At 52.2% G+C, this 19,799-nt stretch overlaps 1 protein-coding gene across 1 annotated transcript; it reads left to right on the top strand.

Annotated features, from left to right (window-relative positions):
• The first annotated feature begins 232 nt into the window (after nt 1-232).
• On the top strand, nt 233-19,415 carry CADM4 (cell adhesion molecule 4). The gene is made up of 9 exons (XM_080908795.1): nt 233-357; nt 14,446-14,592; nt 14,821-14,973; nt 15,228-15,362; nt 15,790-15,954; nt 16,047-16,137; nt 16,908-17,080; nt 18,210-18,338; nt 19,027-19,415. Exons 1-9 carry the CDS (start codon nt 294-296, stop codon nt 19,134-19,136), a joined length of 1,167 nt encoding a protein of 388 aa, XP_080764921.1. The 5' UTR covers nt 233-293; the 3' UTR covers nt 19,137-19,415.
• Nucleotides 19,416-19,799: the final 384 nt, after the last annotated feature.

Here is a 19,799-nt window from a genome sequence, read left to right as displayed (position 1 = left end):
CGCTTACGCCCAGCCCTCGCGCCCGGGTCCGAGTGCTGTCCTGCTCTCCCACCCCCGTGCGCGCCCCTTCCGCGCTCTCGTCCTCCCTCTCCCGCATTGTCTGGGCCTCTCTCTCCCGGTCCCGTCCCCGCCCCTTAGCTGACACCACGCCCACCAGGCGCGCAGTGGGCGGGGCCGAGGGCGGGGCTGGAGTCGGGGGCGGGGTCGGCGGCGCGGGAGGTGCAGGTGCCGGGCCGGGAGCGAGCGGCGGCGGCGGTGGCGGCGGCGGCGGCGGCGGCGGTGGCGGCGGCACCATGGGCCGGGCCCGGCGCTTCCAGTGGCCGCTGCTGCTGCTGTGGGCGGCCGCGGCGGGGCCAGGTAGGGTGACGGAGGTGGGGGCCGGGTCGGTGGGCTGGATCGGGGTGACGAGGGAGGTGTGCGTATTGCGGTCGGGTTGGGGAGGGGGTCGCGCCGCTGTGACAGCTGGGTCGCCTGGGGGCCTGCAGAGGCCCGAACAATGCGCTGGGAGGGGGGAGGCTGCGGGAGACCCTCGTCCCCGGGACAAAGCGCAGCGCGGGCCAGGAGCCCGGAGCCGCGGGCAGGGGAGGGGGGACGCGGGCCCAGGCCGCCGTGCCGCAGCCCCCCCACCCCGCACAGGCCCCGATCCCGCGGGGACAAAGGGCCCGAGACCCTCCCTCCCCCCATGTCCCCAAGCCCGCCTTCTCCAGGCCGGTCCCACTGTCCTTCTGTCCTGGTCTTTAGATCGATCTCTCTCTCTCTCTCTCTCTCTCTCTCTCTCTCTCTCTCTCTCTCTCTCTCTCTCTCTCTCTCTCTGATTTTTCTCCAGCCCTTGTCCTCTGTCTTCAAGTTCTGTCCTTCCTTCTGTCTGTCCTCCTTTCTCCTTGTCTCCCCCTTCCCATCTCTCCATTCCGCCTTTGTCCCCCACCTCTGTCCCTTTTTCCTGGGTCACTCTGCCTGTTCCCCATCCTCTCTTCACTCCGCTGTCTCCTGTGTTGCTGTCCTCCCTCTATGTCCCCATTCACCATATCTCTCCCCATCTCCTTGACACCCTGTATCTCTTCCCTTCTCTGTCCCCTGTCATTCGCCCATTTCTCTAGCAGCCTCTGTTGCCTAGCTGCTTCCTTTCTCCTCTCTCCCCCACTGTCTCCCTGTCCCCCGAATCTGCTTCCTCCATCGAGGTTTCCCCATCTCTGTCTCCCTCCTCTCTCCGGGAGAGGAGTGGAGTCAGGCAGAACAGCGACAGTATAGATGTGTGAAGTGGTATAGGGAACGCTGGCATGTGAGCACACACGTGGATTCCACAAATGTCCCCCAAACCCTCCCACCCGTTCACACATCCAAGCCACACTTCACAGAGGAGCCCCCTCTAGGACATCCGCACGTCTCTCTCGCTCGCTGTGGGAATCTGGAGGACTCCCCCAGCCCCCACCCCAGACCAAGACATGATGACCCTGAGTCTGGGGACAAGGTCAGGAGATGTCACCTGAACGCTCACACTTAGAACCCTATGTGTCTCATATCTATCATGGGACACTCCCCTGCGGTGGGCCAAGTTACTTTGCCTAGGAATACATGATGGGGAGGCGGCTGGGTGAGCAAAAGCAGGGTTGAGGGCTCCTATAGGGAGCTGAGAATTGGGACAGGTGGCCCAGCCCTCCCTCCTGGCCCTAGTTCTGTCCGGGGAGGATGTTGACCTGGGTCCACGTCTGATGATGTAAGAGAGCTTCTAAGTTGAGTGTCACCCCACCTGCCACCCCAAGGGTCTCAGCTGAGGACGAGGCTGCGGGCAAAGCCGACCTTAGAAGTTCTGCCTTTCTTCTGTAGACTTCTATACTTGCTTCTTAACTTTCATCAGACCCTCTTTTGCAATGAGCATGCCCCAATTTCCCAGGTGCCAGCTCGGGGCCCTTGGTACATTTCCGTCCATTTCTCTTTTTCTTTCTTCCAATTCATGAAAACCAGGCTCTTGGGATCCTGGAACCAGAGAGCGGGAGGTTATTTTAGACGTTGGCACCCCTATGATGTTAGATATGGGGAGTCTTTAGAACCTTAACGCCTTTACATTTCTAGAATTGTGCTGGACATGGTGGCCTGTAATCCCAGCCATTCTGCTCTGGAGGTTGAGGCAGGAGGTTCACTGAGACTTGCCAGAATTACTACAGGATGAGTTCAAGGCCAGTCTGGGCAATTTAGTGATATTCTGTTTCAAAATAAAGGCCTAAAAAAAGAAGTGGGGGGCTTGAGGGAAGTAGTTTATTAGTCATAGGTGTCTAGAATCCACCAATGAGGGGCTGGGGGTGTGGCTCAGTGAGTACTTGCCTAGAATTAGCAGCCAGCGGGGGGCTGAAAATACATATCTCTGTGATAAAACACTTGCCCAACATCCCAACATATGAGAGGCCCTGGGTTTATTTCCTACTCCCGGGAGGGGGGACAGGAGGGAGGGAAGTAGACTCTCACCGATGGGACCCTTCTAGTGTCCTGCCATCAGTAAAATGATGGAATCTTGTCTCACTGGGCTGTGCAGCCCCTGGCCCCTTACCCTTGGATCTTGCTCGAACCCTCAGCCGACTATCTACCCAGTTCAGGAGTCAAATCTCAGGCATTTCTGGGAGGTGGTTCTCAGCCTTGTCCCTGGCTTAGATTTTAAAGTCATTGCTTCCTGGTACCTTCATCCTTTCTGTAAACGACCTCTAAATTACATGTTGTGGGGCTTTATCCGCGGAAGGCAAGCTTGGCGTACTCCAGGCAACTGGGGAAGCCCTCTGTGGTGTTGTTTAGTGTCAGTCTCTGGACTTCTCTAGGCCTCAGTTTCTCTCTCTGGTGAGCATGGTCCTCAAGGGTCCTGTTTGTGGAGCTTCTGATCTATATCCAGTTTCTTTTCTGTGGTTTTGGGTTTTTGGGGTTTTTTTGTTTGTTTGTTTGTTTGTTTTTTCCATGCAAGGCCTCACTATGCACAAAAGTCTGGCCTTAAAACTACAAAGTCCCCAATTGGTCGCAGCATTATGGTGACCTTCCTGCCTCAGACTCTCAAGTATTGAGATTATATGGGCTCCCATGCCTAGCTTTTTAATCGGATCTTTATGAAGGACTCTGATCACCCATTTTAGGAGGTTCCAGTGGTCACTACATCTCCTTATCCAGCCAGCAGGATAAGACTGGAGCCTATATCTGTGCCTTTTAAACACGCACGCACATGCACACACAGAGGAAGTATCCTGTCGGTCCTGGCTCATTTGTTTGCTGAGAATATGAAGAGGAAGAGGAGGCTGAGGCTGAGAGAAAGAAGGGTTTAGGTGGATAGAATATAAGACAGGTGTCTCCCAGAGATGCACACGGGGGTGGGGGTGGGGTGTGAGCCACAGCTGGAAACTGGGTAAAAAAAAAAAAACCAAGAGGAAGCAGAAAATGCAGATATGTAGATACAGAGAGAGAATAAAGAGGCCGTTAAGACTTGGGGAGCCCTCTTGAGGGGGACTTCGTTGATCCCAAGTTTCTTGTCTAGGGTGACTCACTTCTCCCTGTCATGGTTCTAAGTGGCCTCTTAGGGCATAGCCGGACCCTCCTTTCATGGTGACTCACCCCAAAGGTTGAGTCTGGGGAGATAGATATCACTGGGTCCTCAGAGTGTGGGGGTGGAGGTCAGGTTCCACCACAGATTCCAAGGACCTTAGACACAGCAGGGCTTGGGCCCAGGGGTGGGTTAATGTCGTGCGAGCCTGGCTTGTCCCCGACTTGGGGAACACAAAGGCAGCTTTCTCTCTCTGGGTGTATGTGTGCATGTTGGGGGGTGTGGTAGAGGCAGCCAGACCCGCCAGCATCCAATGGCCCATGGCACCAGAACCTGAGCAGCCCCGGCTTCTGCCCATAGACACGGGCCACCTAGACCCCTCTGTGGACACCCAGGGGGATGGGGTGGGCTGCTGGGTCTTCATGGAGGAAGGCACAGAAGACCGAGGTGAAGGCTTAAACAAGCTGAGTTCAGGGGAAGCTTGCATTCTTCCGGGAACCCCACACTCAGGGTGATCCTCTGAGGAACTGCTCACCCCCTGGCTGGACCAGAAGCCTGGAATCCAGGGAGTCCCGAGTATCCCAGGAACGTGGGGACCACAGGGAGGACTTTGTGTGAGACTGCTGACTCACCCCTGACGCCCCCACCCAAGGCCCAGGTCCCCAGACTCTGGAAGACAAAGGACAGAAGACAGGACCATGGCTTAGTAGTCCAAAGTTTTCAAGAGCTAGGGCTCAGACTCCAGGGTCTAAATGAAGAGGGCTGGCATCTAGACCCCTGTGTCTGAGGGAGGAGGCTGGCATCTAGACCCCTGTGTCTGAAGGAGGAGGCTGGAGTCTGGACCCCTGTGTTTGAGGGAGGAGGGTTGGGGTCTCTTGTATCTGAGGGAGGATTGGGGCAGTCTGAATTTTTGTGTTTAAGGAGGGAAGATAGGGTCTGGGGCCCTGTGTCTGGGAGGGTCTGGGAGCTGAACCCCCGTGTCTGAGGGAGGAGGGGCCAGGGTCTAAGTCTGAGATTTGAAGTGACTAGGAGTCCATACTTGTGGGTACTGAGAGAGGAAAGAAAAGCTCAGCCTCCTCCGTTGACAGAGGAAGGGGCTGGGGGTTTCCGAGGGAGGTTGAGCTGGGACCCTTATGCCTAGGTCCTGCAAATACAGGCGCCTTCACAAGGCTGATCACTGGAAGAATTGCTGCTTTGTGCGAGGATGCTCGGACTCCGCCATTGATGGGGGGTTGAGGGGGGGTTTAGGCAGGACCCAGGAATGTACCAGCTTCCCGGGAGAGGGGAAAGGAAAGAGGCATGATGCCAAGGCCCCCCCGGGGAACGGATATAGAGGGGGTGGCTATGACCTTCCCAGAACTGTGACCTTGAGACTCCCTTGGGTATTCGCTGAATCAGGACCCAGGAAGTACTCCCCCCCGTCCTGCTTAGTCTCTGTGGAAACATCCACCAGCTGTGCACTGTGGACCCCTGTCTCATGAGTCTGAGGGAAGAGGGCTGGGCCTGGACCCCTGTGTCTGAGGGAGGAGAGCTGTCCTGAACCCCTGTGTCTGAGGGAGGAGAGCTGTCCAGGACCCCTGTGTCTGAGGGAGGAGGGCTGCCCAGGACCCCTGTGTCTGAAGGAGGAGGGCTGCCCAGGACCCCTGTGTCTGAAGGAGGAGGGCTGCCCAGGACCCCTGTGTCTGAGGGAGGAGGGCTGTCCAGGACCCCTGTGTCTGAGGGAGGAGGGCTGTCCTGGACCCCTGTGTCTGAGGGAGGAGGGGGCTGAGACCTGGGACAGTTGTTGCCTGTGGTTCTGAGCCTGAGATTGAAGGATGCTGAGCTTCTCCATGTAACCTGACAGCCCCTTTTCCAGAACCCCCCTGTCTACTTTCTCTGAGCACAGTCCCCATGATGACTTTTGGCTGTCAACACCATTTCAAAGTCCATGCCCCAGTCCCAAAAGCTCAGCCCCTCTCTGACCAGAAAGTCCCGCCCCCACTCCCCCCAACCAGAAACAAAAGCCTTAGGCCAATTAGTATTCTAGGCAGAAGCGCGGTTGCTTACTGACTCCTCAGGAGGGGGAGGGAGTTAAACAAAAGCCCCCCACCCTCACCCCATCTGCACCCTCAAACATAGAGCAGTTGGGGAATAGGAGCAGTGGATATGGGGGTCCCCATAGTTCCCAGGAAATGGTGAACTTTGTTACTAACTAGGTTTGGATAACCCCCTACAAGCCTCACTCTCCACGTCTGTAAAATGGGGGCTAATCCACATTAGCTGTGAGGTCCGGAAGATGTAGGCCTTAAGATTTTGTTTGGTAGGATTTTGTTTTATTTATTTATTTAGTGAAACCATGTCTCATGTAGCCCAGGCTGGCCTCAGACTCGATGCTTAGTCAAGGATAACCTTGAACTCTTGATCCTCATGCCTCCCCACCCAAATGCTAGAATTGTAGATTGTATTATTATTATTATTATTATTATTATTATTATTATTATTATTATTACTATGCCTGGCATGCACAGTGCTGGGGCACAAACTCAGCACTTCATGAAATGCTAGACAAGCATTCTACCAAGATTTTTGTTTTTCAAGATGCGGTTTCACTACGAGGCCTCGGACTGATATGGAACTTACTTGGTCCACTAGACCGGCCTCAGAAACACGGAGATCCACCTGCCTCCGCTTCTGGGGTGCTGGGGTCAGATGTGTATCATCAGAGGTGTATCACGCACCTGGCAAGGTTTTTCTTTTTAAGTATTGAGCATGCAGAACTAGTTTTCATAGGGTCTGGCTTGTCCTCACAGCCTGTAATCACAGCCCTCAGAAGGGACTCTTCCTGAGTGTCAGGAGGCACCAGACGGCCCCTCCAACGATACCTGTGGCGTCACTGTCATTTCACAGACGGTGTGGACTTCGCTAATAAAGGACAGGCCACTTCCTCAAGGTCACACGGATGGCGAGGGCTGGAGCTGCGATTGGCCTGGCATTTACGATGAGATCCCTGGGCAGGGTGTGGCAGGGCATGCTTGTGACCCCGGCACTAGAGAGGCTGAAGTGGGAGGACCATGGGTTCAAGGCCAGCCTGGTCTGCACAGTGAGTCACTGTCTCAAAGAAAACGAGAACAAAGCCAGGGCTCCTGATTGTTTGGAAACCTAAGTAATACAGGCAGGAGCTGTGCCGCCTCTTCTGCGAGTTCCCTAAATAATTTTGTTTGCTCGTTTTGAAACTTTTGTTGTCCTGTTCATTTATTTCTTTTGTATGTGTGGATCTTGGAGATCAACCTTGGCTTGCTGTTTCTGCCCACGGAGCCATCCACGGAGCCATCTCCACAGCCCAGCTGTGCTGTTTGCTTGAGACCCGGTCTCTATTCTGTTGCCGTGGCTGGCTTCAGACTCACTGTGCTGACTCGGCTGGTCTTGAACTTGCACCTCTCTCTCTCTCTCTCTCTCTCTCTCTCTCTCTCTCTCTCTCTCTCTCTGCCTCTGGAGTGGTGGGTTTAAAGGCTTGTGTGACAGTGCTTGGTGAGGTGTGTGTGTGTGTGTGTGTGTGTGTGTGTGTGTGTCTTCACACATGGTAGGCAAATGCTGTAACACTAGGCTATAGCCCCAGCTTTGAGCTTAGCTTTAAAAACAACAACAAAAAAAATGTTTTTCTTGAATTTGAATGCAAGTACCATATTGTAATACACAAGTGACAGCCAGGAAAATGAAGTTAAATCACATAATGTACAAAAATGTTTACTTTTAGGTGAGTGTGTGTGTGTGTGTGTGTCTGTATGTATATGTGTCTGTGTGTGTGTATGTGTGAATGTGTGTGCATGTATGTGTGCATGTGTCTGTGTGTGTATGTGTCTGTGTGTGTGTCTATGTGTGTGTATATATCTCTGTGTGTGTATGTGTCTGTGTGTGTGTCCGTGTGTGTATGTGTCTGTATGTGTGTATGTGTCTCTGTGTGTGTATGTGTGAATGTGTATGTGCCTGTGTTTGTATGTGTCTGTGTGTGTATGTGCCTGTGTGTGTGTGTGTGTATATGTGCCTGTGTGTGTGCATGTGTGTATGTGTGAATGTATGCTGGGAGTGTGCAGGTGCCTTCAGAAGGCTGAAGGGGCAGCAGGCCTGGAGATGGATTTATAAGCAATTGGGTGCAGTCGATGTGGGTGCTAGGAACCAAACTCAGGTCCTCCGTAGGAACAGCAGATACCCCTATCCTCTGAGCCAACTCTCCAGTCTTGATATATATATTTTTTAGAATAATTTGTTTTTTTAAATCATGCATGTATTTGAGTTCTGATGCCTGCAGAGGTCCTCTGGACCTAGAATTACCGAAGTTAACTGTTGGGAGCTGCCTGTGGGTGCTGGAAATGGAACCCAGCTTGTCTGCGAGAGCAGCCAGACATCCTCCTAACAGCTGAGCCATCTCTCCTGCTCCGCAGACTTGCATCTTTTGAGACAGTGTCTCCTGTGGCCCAAGTGGGCTTCCTACAAGATACATAACAGAGGGTGACCTTAAACCACTGTTCCTCCTGCCTCCCTCCACATGGTGACTGAGCGCTGTGTACACTTCCTGGCTGGTGGGGGAAACGGACAGTCCTCAACCTCTGTAGGTCACACACCTGCCTTCACAGAGCCTGTGCGTTATCTCCATAGAATCGATGGAGAGGAGACAGAAAGCTTTCCAAATGCAAAGAGACCAGACGGTGAGGGAGGGTATTTTGGAGGTCAGAGGTCAGGGAATAACCAGGGAGAGGAACGTGCACGTAAAAGCCTATGCTTGAGGAACAGCAAGGTCAGGTAGCCTAGAGGACAGTGGATAGGAGAGGACTGAGACCGAGGGTCAGAGGGTCAGTCTGTTCGGTACCCAGAAGGCCCACACGGGAGTTCGTGTTTGTGATGGCCTGCCCCGGGAGGGCTGGATGCTGCTGAGCTGGGCTGGCCAGGCTCCTTGCAGGCCACCTCAGCAAAGGTTCAACCACAGAGCTTCATTCCCATGGGCTCACTTTAATATGCCCACGGTGAGCAACACCTGTGAAGCCAGCACTCAGGAGGCTAAGGCAGGAAGGTCATGAGTTCAAGGCTACCCAGGGTGTGAGAGATAGGCATGGAAGATGGTACCCTAAGCAGGCTCTTTGTATGTCTGTGTGTGTACATGCTAGTGTGTGCACATGTGTGTGCATGTATGTGTGTGGAGGCCAGACATTCGGGTTGTGTGACTTCCTCATTCCCTCTCCGCCTTAGGGTTTGCTTTCATTTATATGCTTACTTTATTTGAGACGCTTTCACTGGCACTCTTGCTAGCTTAGAACTCACTCTGTAGACTAGGCTGGCCTCGAACTCACAGAGATCCCCTAGACTCTTCCTCCTGAGTGCTGAGATTAAAGGAGTGGGCCACCACACCTGACTCTTTTTTGGGGGGGGCTTACATTTTTATTTTATGTGCGTGGGTGATTTGGTCTTGTGTATGTCTGCACACCATGTGTGTGCCTGGTGCTCTCAAGAGGAGGCAGAAACAGGCAGATCTCTGAGTTCAAGGCCTGCCTGGTCTAAGAGAGCTAATTCCGGGACTGCAAGGGCTACACAGAAAAACCCTGTCTTGAAAAAAACAAAAGGAGGGGGGAATGGAGGGGGCTGAAATAATGGCTCAGTGTTTTAAAGCATATGCTGTCCCTGCAGACGACCCAAGTTCTGTTCCCAGCACCTAAACAAGGTGGCTCAAAATCACCTGTAATTCCCAGGCATCCAGCTCTAGGGCACCTAAGCCCACATGCACAATACCCACACTGGGACACATACATACAATTAAAAGATAGAATCTTGAGTTCAAAAAGTCCACCTGGGTCAGGTTCGGTGGCACAAACCTTTGATCCTGGTTTGGTCTACATATCAAGTTCCAGGTCAGCCAGGGCTACATGTTGAGGCTGTGCTTTAAAAAGGAAGCAGCCAGGTGGTGGTGGCACACACCTTTGATCCTGGTGCTCAGGGGGCAGATGCAAGTGGATCTCCGTGAGTTCAAAGCCAGTTTGATTTACAGAGCAAGTTCCAGAACAGCCAGGGCTAAACAGAGAAACCCTGTCTTGAAAAAAAATCAAAAGAGAAGGAGGAGGGGGAGAAAGGAAAAAAGAGAGAAAAAAAAGAAAGGAATCCATATAATCAGGGCATGGTGACATGCCTGTTATCTTAGCATTTAGGAGGTAAATTGAGATGGTCACGTGTTATGTGTGGGTCAGCCTGGATGTGAGAGGCAGGCTTGGAAGTTGAGATCCACAAACAAGTTCTTAAGAAATCCGGAAGAGAGATAGATGGTGGTAGGAGAGGCTGCTTGGAGGTGAAACAGTCGAAGCCGGATGGATTCAGATATATTTTTGAGGTAAAATACGCAGACGTTGCGGAAGACATCGGTATTAGGGCTGAGGAAATGATCGGACACTTGGACAGCTCGTTGCCCTTTGGCCTGAGCAGCTCAGTGAGTAGTTTGTGGCATCTACTGAACCCACAAAAAAACATAGTCAAGGGCTGACTGTGTTGTTTGTCATTCTGGGAGGCAAAATTCAAAGGGTGGCTTAGACACTGTCAACATCAAAGAAACCCAGAGTTAAAAGGTGTGGCAGCTCCACATTTCCACCAAAGACTAAGGCTCTTTCAGCTCTTGGTTCTGTTACTCCCATTGTGCTCTGTCGGTAGAATCCAAAATGGCTGTCAGAATTCCACGTGTCCCATCCTACATGAGGGTGTCCTCGTAGAAGAAAAAATATTTCTCTCATTTTTAATAGAAACACCCATAACTGACTATATGATATTTCTGCTTAGGTCTAATTAGGTCCACTCATCATATAGCTTTCTTTACCTAGCTGCAAGGGAGTCAGACGCGGGGCATATGGTTGTAAAGAACAATGAGGAGGGAAAGAAGGATGTTGAGATAGGAAACTGTCAGCCCCTGCTTTTGTCCTACAGGAGGAATCTGTTCTGCCCTTGGTTACTCATGTTTTTAACAGGGAGTGTTCCACTTCTGATGGCATATTACATTGATTGGTGGATAGTCCCTTATGAATGGTAAGAGTTTTTCAAGGGAATGGACCCCATCTGACTTATCTCTGCCCAGGCAACTAACCCACGGGATAGAATGGAAGAGACCTGGGAAACCACTGAGCTTATTTGTTTCTCTGAGGCAGAGAAGGGATCTTGATACCGCCCTGGATGGACTGGAAAGCTGTCTTCTTCAGCATCCCTGGTGCGGGGGTTACAGGAGTGCTCTGTCAGGCCCAGTCAATACCATTTTAAGACAGCTGAGGTGGTGATGGTGCTTCATCTCTAGCTCCCAGAACTCTACAGGAGAAACCAAATGCTGATTTCCAGGGTCAGGGAGACACTATGCCTCAAAGCATTAAGGTGGGGGGACATAGAAGAGAATATCTAATCCCAGTGCCCTCCTCTGGATTCTGTTACACACCAACCAATGAGTACTTATGTACTAGTAACTTACACACACACACACACACACACACACACACACACACTATTAACCCAGAGACTGGAGAGATGGCTTGTCACTGGCTACTCTTCCAGAGTACCCAGGTTTCATACCCAGCACCCACACGGTGACTCATACCTATCCCGTTCCAGGGTTTGGATACCCTTGTTTTTGGTTTTGGTTTTTTTTTTTTTTTTTTTTTTTTTTTTTTGTGGCCACCAGACATACAAATGGTGCACACACATACATGCAGGTAAAATATGCATACACATAAAACCAAGTTAAAACTTAGAAACATGAATCCAAATGACTAGCCACATACAGTAATACAAGTCTCAAGAATCTCACCTTAGTCTTGATGTTCATACCTGGGCAACCAGGTGAGAGAAGACTCAGAGAGCACGACAGAAACCAACAGTTTCTCACCATGGCAGGCCTGTTGCCAGCATATCCTGTAACCCCTCACCAATACTGGACATCCACTCAGACGGGTGGAAGGGATGTGGAGGCAGGGTCAGAGGTCAGAGGTCCGGGCTTTTGCAGTTTTTGCCAATTTCCCACCTATACACTGGGACTTGGGGTATGAGGTTCTGGGTTCAGTCTCTGGTACCAGTTCATTGTCAGGGGCACTGGGAAAATGGAGCCTGATGTAGAGCCCCCTGGACAGGCAGTGGTGGCAAATGCCTTTAATTTCAGCTCTCAGGAGGCAGATCTCTGTGAGTTTGAGGCTAGCCTGGTCTACAGAGTTTCAAGACAGTCGTGGCAACACAGAGAAATCCTATCTTGAAAAAAACCAAAACGAAAGAAGGATTAAAAAAAAAAAAGAAAAAAGAAATGGCCATGCTCCCACAGGACCTCCAAGAGCACATGCCTATCCCCAGGTAGCTGTGGCTTGTTGTTATCTTTCAGAAAAAATTAAAAAAACAAAAAAAAAAAAAAAACAAAAAAAAAAAAAACTGAGGGTTCTGGGGCTTTGCTGCTGGTTACCTTGGCTTTCAGCTTTCTTTGGTAATGAGAGTGGAACTTGTGATCTTGCCCAAGTCAAGCAAATACTGAGCCATGCCCCCAGCCCCACTGAGCCACGCCCCCAGCCCCACTGAGCTACGCCCCCAGCCCCACTGAGCCACGCCCCCAGCCCCTCACTGAGGGATTCTAGGCAGGGGCTCTACCACTGAGCCACGCCCTCAGCTCCTCACTGGGGGATTTTAGGCAGGGGCTCTACCACTGGATATGCCCTCTCACATTACCCTTCCAGCCCTGTAATTTGTCCTTTTAATGGTTATTCAGGGTGAGCTCAATTCTGTTATGAATAATCCAGAACTTTTAATGTGCTAACAAAAAAAAAAAAAAATCAGAGGTCAGAATTGGGCATAGTGGTGCATACTTTTAATTTTTTTCTTTTATTATTATTATTTTGTTCTGTTTTGTTTTGAGTCGAGGTCTCTCTGTGTAGTCCTGGTTGCCCTGGAACCCTCTCTGTAGACCAGGCTGGCCTCAAACTCAGAGTGTTGGGATTAAAGGTGTATACCATCAAGGCAGTGGTGGAGCAAGCTTTTAATCCCAGCACTTGGGAGGCAGAAGCAGGTGTATCTGTGTGACTTTGAAGCCAGCCTGTTCAACGCAGAGTTCCAGGTCAGATAGACCTATGTAGAGAGACCCTGTCGCATAAAAATAAAAGAATGGGCCTGGAGAAATGGCTCATCAGTTAACAGCATGGGACAGCTCTTCCAGAGGTCCCGAGTTCAATTCCCAGCAACCACATGGTGGCTCACAACCATCTGCAATGGGATCTGATGCTCCTTAGACTGTTCTGGCCCCAGTAGGCGTGTAGAGTTGGGGGTGAGGAGAGCAGCCCGGAAGAAGAACATCTAGCATTATATTCGTCAAATCCATCACGTGGCCCCACCCAGCCATCGGGATGCTGGGGGAAGTAGCTTCAGAGTGTGTCAAAGCCACAGGTCTCATGGTGGAGCAGACCCTTCAGAAACTAGTAGTTTAGGAAAGTGACTGCTAAGAGCCGAGGGCAGAGTTGTACACTTGTAGCCATACACCTGTGGAGGTGAGGCAGCTTGACTAACACCGTAAGACCATGTCTCCAAGACCTGGTCTCCAAACGCTGGGGAAAGTGCTTCATTCATTCAGTCTCTGGGCTCAAGCTTTAGACTGGATCAGATGGGCAGCCTTCTCTTGGTTTACCCTGGACTCACCTGGAGTTCAGTCAGAATGTGAGATTCAAAATGGCCTCCCTCACAGGATGGGTGGCAAGGGCCTCAAAGAAGCTATTCTGGGCGTGTTTACCCAACAGTTTCGGGGAGGCAGATGGTACAGAGAAAGCAGTTAGGCCTCTGTAAGGCTGAGCTTCGTGACTCTTACGAGATCATTTCTAGCAAAAACCCCTCTCCCTCCCCAGCTTGGCCTCCTACTACGGGCTGTGTATGAGCGTGACCTTAGACTTCTGATGAGGGGTTACAGGCATTCGCTACCAGACCCAGTTGGGGCAGTGCTGGAAACCTTTGTGCTGGCACTGTGCCTTACAGACATCTCCACACGTGTGTGTTCTGTTATCTCTTTCCTTTTAATTTTTTTAAAAAATTTTTTGTGTCAGCACCTTGCTCTCAATGCAGCTGCCGAATCAGCTTGCAGAGGATCTTTGCATGTATGTAGACCAGGCTGGCTTGGGACCTAGGGAGAAAAGAAACGAGGGAGCGGAGGAAAGAGGAGTTTGTAGCTGGCTGTGATGGTGTAAGCCTGTATAGGACTGGAGGGACACAGGCAGGATACTGTATGGTCTACATATGTTCCAGATGTGGGAAGACAACCCCATCAGGTGAGTGGGTACCTTGGTGAACCCCAGCTCTAAGATGCAGTGGAGATTTCTTCTGCCCGGGCCTCCAGTTACTATCCATTCCTTTCATTCCCACAAACACATGCCGCACTGAGTCTTGCCTGGCTCCTCTGGAGGCCATTTTGCTCCTTCAGATGGCAGAGAAAGGACTACGTTCAGTAGCTCACACCAGACTCTTAGCACTCACGAAACTGAGGCAGGAGGGTGGCCACAAGTTTGAGGCTAATCTGGGCTACGGGGTGACAGAGTTTTCTCAACAAGGAACAAACTAGGAATTAGGGAGATGTTCAGCAAGTACAGGGATGAGAGTTCAGATCCCCAGTCCCCAGTGGACTGTGGCCGAGGAAGCTTGCACCAAAGACGGAGATGGGATTCTCAGAGTGAGCTGGCTAGCGGAGCTGGCTGCTTATCAAGCCTGACCCTCAGCTGTGACCTCTGGGTTCAACTGAGAAACCCCACCTCGGTGAATAGGCTAGAGAACATACAGGAAGAGTCCAGATGCCATCCTCGGGCCTCAACACTGGCATGTGAACAGGTGCATAATCCACCATTTATGCAAACACACACACACACACAACTAACTGAAAGTCATCTCAGGGACTCTCCATTCTGTCATTCTGTCTGTTTCTTTTGTTTCAGGGACCGGACAGGAAGTGCAGACAGAGAATGTGACAGTGGCTGAGGGTGGGGTGGCTGAGATCACCTGCCGTCTGCATCAGTATGACGGGTCCATAGTCGTCATTCAGAACCCGGCCCGGCAGACCCTCTTTTTCAATGGCACTCGAGGTGAGTGAAGCAAGCATCTAAGTATATGATAGGGGAAGAGGGCTAGAAGTCTGGACTCCAACTCCTGGGCGGGTGGAGGTGGGGTTTGGGGGCTGGAATGGGTTCCCAAGTTGAACGGATCAGACTCAGAGCTATGGTGGGGGGTGGGGGTGGGGGGGAGGCAGGGTGTAGCATGTGTCCTGGAGGGTGACTGTCCCCAAGTTCAAGTTCGGGTTCTCTTCACTCCAGCTCTGAAGGACGAGCGATTCCAGCTCGAGGAGTTCTCCCCTCGCCGAGTGCGCATCAGGCTCTCAGACGCCCGCCTGGAGGACGAGGGGGGCTACTTCTGTCAGCTCTACACAGAGGACACCCACCACCAAATCGCCACGCTCACTGTCTTAGGTACCGCCCCTCCCCACCCCAACCCCCGCCCCGAGCCTCACTGTGGTTCATTTTCTGCCTCTCACTTGTCCCAAGACCTGTTAGTCCTGGCCGTTTTTTAAACCTCTGGGACATCTGGCTTCACTACGTCTGATCCCTGCCACCCGTGGGACCCTGGCTCCCTTTGGTCGCTGGGATCCAGCAGCCAGACTGACTTGAGCCCACCTCGGTGCCTCCCTTAACACCCTCCCTACGCGCGCCCCTTCTCTGCGCAGTGGCTCCGGAGAATCCGGTGGTGGAGGTCCGAGAGCAAGCAGTGGAGGGCGGCGAGGTGGAACTCAGCTGCTTGGTTCCGCGGTCGCGCCCCGCAGCGGTCCTGCGCTGGTACCGCGATCGCAAGGAGCTGAAAGGTACCCAGGGGGCGGGGCGGGGAGCGGGGACCCTTTGCGCTCTGGAAGGGGGCGAGGTTAGTGGTGGGCGGGGCCTGGATAATAGTGCACGGACACTTCCCGCGCGCAGTTCTGCGGTAGTCAGGGGTGATGGATAGCACTCGCCTGTCATCCCAGCATTTGGGAGGTGTCGGGAGGAGGATCAGAAGTTCAAGGTCATCCTCAGCTACCTAGCTGAGGTCCACCTGGACCACGTCTTAAACAAAGCGAAACTTAACTTAGACCAGAATCCTAAGTGGTTGAGACTGACAGGGGGCATGGCTAGGTGAATAAAGCCAGGCTTATAGGTAGGAATGTGGCTTGGCCGGCAGCCTACATTGGGAGCCCGGGGGGTTGGGGGGCAAGGCAAGAATCCTTGGCCTGACGGTAACTGGGCTGGGTCGAGCAGGAGTGAGCAGCGGCCAAGAGAACGGCAAGGTGTGGAGCGTGGCGAGCACCGTGCGGTTCCGTGTGGACCGCAAGGACGACGGCGGGATCGTCATCTGCGAGGCGCAGAACCAGGCGCTGCCCTCGGGACACAGCAAGCAGACGCAGTACGTGCTGGATGTGCAGTGTAAGTGGCTCAGGGGTCTGCACGCCAGCCGCCCGCCCCTGGAGGCCCCCCCATCACCGGCGTGAGCTCTCATTTTTCCTCCTGCGCTGCAGATTCCCCCACAGCGCGGATCCATGCCTCTCAAGCTGTAGTCAGGGAGGGAGACACTCTGGTGCTGACGTGTGCTGTCACAGGGAACCCCAGGTGAGATCTGACTTCTGGCTCCTAAGTGATGAAGAGACTTAGAGCTTGCACTCCTGGGTCTTAAGGAAAGAGTTCATGAAGCCAGAATCCTGAGATTCTGAACCGGAGAAGGAGAAGAATACTTACAGCCCTGGCTACATGTAAACGCTGGCCTCAAGCCTGTTCGTTTTCTGTAAAGAAAAAGGGGGGGCACGAGACAGCCCCCTTTATTTAAAAAAGAGGAGACGAGGCTGGAGGAATAGCCTCCAGCTATTCAGGGAAGACTCGTATTCAATTCCAAGCACCCACACGGTGGTTCACAATCGTCTCCTGTCCCCGGAGACCTGCGCCCTCTTCTGGCTTCTGAGGGCAATGCATGCCCGAGATGTATCGACATATATACAAACCCTCATACACATACTATGCAGAATTTTTTAAAAATGCATGTTTGCCGGGGGGGGGGGGGTTGGAGGCGTACCACTACACACGTAGGGACGTCAGAGGACAACTCGTGAGATTCGTTCTGCCCGTCCACCAAGTGGGTCCCAGGAATCTAATCTTCTAATTGAGCTCCTCGGTAAGCATTGTGGCATCTTGCAGGCAGAGCTGTCGAATCTTCCTAGCCCCTTCTCATTGCTAGGGATCGAATCTAGCATCTTATGCATACCTGGAAAAGTGTCTACCGCTGGGACCCACACACATTTGGGGGTTGATGCTAGATCAGAGCCGCGTATCCAGATTCCCAAGAAGTCAGATTCTTGGGTTCCTAACTTGTTTTTACCCATGGCCAGGCCAAACCAGATCCGCTGGAACCGCGGGAATGAGTCTCTGCCAGAGAGGGCGGAGGCAGTGGGCGAGACGCTCACGCTGCCTGGCCTGGTATCTGCAGATAATGGTACCTACACCTGCGAGGCGGCGAACAAGCACGGCCACGCGAGGGCGCTCTACGTGCTTGTGGTCTATGGTGAGGACAGTGCGGTGGGCCTGGTGAGGGCGGGGCTTAAACGAAGGAATGCTCGCTTGGCATGCATGATAAACTTGGATAGAATTCCAGGAGGTGGCACATTCCATGCAGTCCCTGAATCTTGGAGATGGAGGTAGGAGGGTTAGAAGTTAAGGCCAGTAAGGAGAAGGTGGCACACGCCTTTAAGGCAGAGGTAGGTGAATCTCTGCAAGTTTGAGGCCAGCTTGATCTAGACAAGTTCCAGGACAGCCAGGGCTGTTACCAGAGAAACGTCTTCTTGAAGAAAAAAAAAAAAAAAAAAAAAAACATCAGGCCGGCCATCTTATCAATTTTTTTAGACCAGTCAATAATATAGGAGATACTCTTTACAAACAAACAAAACAAAAAACCAAAAGCAAGTCAGACCGGTCTACATAGTGAATTCCTGGCTAGCTGGAGCTACACAGTGAGACACTGTCTCCGTAAACACACAACCAGGAACCGACGGCTCAGCAGTTAAGTGTGCTTACTGGTTTTGCAGAGGACCAGGGTTGGATTCTCCACACCCACACGGCAATTCACAACTTTCTGTAACCGAAGTTCCAGATTCAAAGTCTTCTGGTCTCCACGGGCTCCTGCACACGTAAATCCACGCAAGCACACACACATAAACATAAATTTTATTTAAAAAAAATCCCACAGCTAGGATGGATGTTACTTCTGGCTTAGGAGAGGAAGGGTAAGGAGGTGTGTAGATACTAGGAATGAAAGAGCCAAGGGGGAGAGGCAGGCTGTCACTGGAGAGATGGCTCAGCAGTTTAAGAACACTGACTGCTCTTCCAGAGGTCCTGAGTTCAAATCCCAGCAACCACATGGTGGCTCACAACCATCTGTAATGAGATCCAATGCCCTCTTCTGGTGTGACTGAAGACAGCTACAATGTAGTTATATATAAGAAATACATATTTAAAAAGAAAGAAAGACCAACCAGTGTAAAAGCCAAAGATTCCCAGAAACATTGGAACACCCGGAGGTGGGGGGCGGCTAAAGAAAGGCGGCAGACATTCAAGGAGCAGAGCTGTGTGCAAACTAGCTTAGTGCCCTGCAGCAGAAGGCTGGATTAGGACCTTCCTCAACATTTTTCTGACAGACCCTGGTGCAGTGGTAGAGGCTCAGACATCGGTTCCCTACGCCATCGTGGGTGGCATCTTGGCGCTACTGGTGTTTCTGATCATTTGTGTGCTAGTGGGCATGGTCTGGTGCTCCGTCCGACAGAAGGGTGAGTGAGGGTGGGGCCTGAAATCAGCGTGCTTTCCGATTCTGGATAGCAAGGGGGCAGACACTAGAAACCGGATTAGATTTGACATCAAGCCATATTTTTTTTACTAATACCCTGTAGGAGGTGGAGGAGTGTTTGACCTTAGGCTCTGAAAGGGCTGAGATTTAACAGAATAAGGGGATTTTGAATAATTTATTGGATTATTGCCAGCATAGACGTAAGGAAATAGTATCAAAAGGGGGAAAGGGCTGGGGAGGAGGTAAGGGTGCAGGGGAGGGGGCTCAGTTGATAGAACACGTTAGCGTGCATAAAGCCCTGGACTTCATTCCCAACGCAGCATAGGACTGGGCGTGGTCACAGAGGCTTCTAACTCCAGTATTTGGGAGGTAGAGGCAGGAGGATCCAAAGTGCAAGGTCGCTTGTAACTATCGAGTTTGAGGCTTACCTGGGAAACGGGAGGCCCCGTTTCACAAGAAGGCGGGCAGGTCGGGGTTAAGGGTGGGTTTTCTGTGACTTTTTGGAGTCTTCCTAATTCTTCTTTACCTCTTTCTCTACCATTGTCCTGTGCTACCCTTAACTGAACTCCGGCTGCCTTTCTCCCCCTCCCTTCATATGCCTCCTTTTCCTACACTCACTCCCTGCGTCCACATACACATCCCCTCTGCCCGGCGCATCTTTCTGCTCTCAGGCTCTTATCTGACCCATGAGGCCAGTGGCTTAGATGAGCAGGGAGAAGCCAGAGAAGCCTTCCTCAGCGGCAGCGATGGACACAAGCGGAAAGAAGAATTCTTCATTTGACCCCACTCCCCCACTGCCAGCTGCAAGGAACCAGCAAAGACATTGACCAGAGTCCGGGATGGTGGGCTTCTCCCCCACTAGCTAACACCTCAGGCGCTTGGGCAGGGACTGGGAGTGTTGGATGCCTGGATCTCTCCCAGGGCCAAAGGCTAGGGTCCAGAGACTTGGGATCCCCTAAGGAGACAGGAACTTAAGGTCCCTTCTAGACCCCAAGTCCAGGGACGGGTAATAGGGATTTGGGTTGGGGGAAGAAAATGGGGAAGGCCAGAACCCCTAGGCTACAGAACCAGGTCTTGTGGGGGAGGGGGTCAGATTCTGGGAAGGGTGGGGTGGGCAGGGAGGGAAACACAGATTTCTTTGGGGTTCCAGACCCCATGCCAGCCATTGTAAGAGTTCCACAGAGCTCTGGGCACCTCTTTGCAAAGCCATGTTTGCACGGTGGGGGGAGGGGCAGGGGAGGGCGTGGAAATGGGAATTCTGTGTCTTTGTGTGAAAACTCTGATGGGGGGCAGTAATGGAGATAACCCCGACCCTTATCCAGTCCCCCTTCTCCGGGTTCCTGGGCGGCTCCCCTTCCCTCCATCTTGACCCCCATGTCCTTCCCATCCCATAATTGTCTGTTCACCCGCTCTTGGGGGGGCCTTCCCCATCTCTCCTCCAGGC

This window comes from Micromys minutus (genome assembly GCF_963924665.1).
Source record: "Micromys minutus genome assembly, chromosome: 32".
Lineage (NCBI taxonomy): Eukaryota > Metazoa > Chordata > Mammalia > Rodentia > Muridae > Micromys > Micromys minutus.
The sequence above is the reverse complement of the archived record's forward strand: the minus strand, read 5'-3'. Positions and strand labels throughout refer to the sequence as shown.

Bases quoted from the DNA above. Each gene is read 5' to 3' on its own strand.
- CADM4 (XM_080908795.1), top strand. From the start codon at position 294: ATGGGCCGGGCCCGGCGCTTCCAGTGGCCGCTGCTGCTGCTGTGGGCG. The intron at 15,955-16,046 runs GTAAGTGGCTCA...CCTGCGCTGCAG, and splicing joins GTACGTGCTGGATGTGCAGT to ATTCCCCCACAGCGCGGATC. The intron at 16,138-16,907 runs GTGAGATCTGAC...ACCCATGGCCAG, and splicing joins GCTGTCACAGGGAACCCCAG to GCCAAACCAGATCCGCTGGA.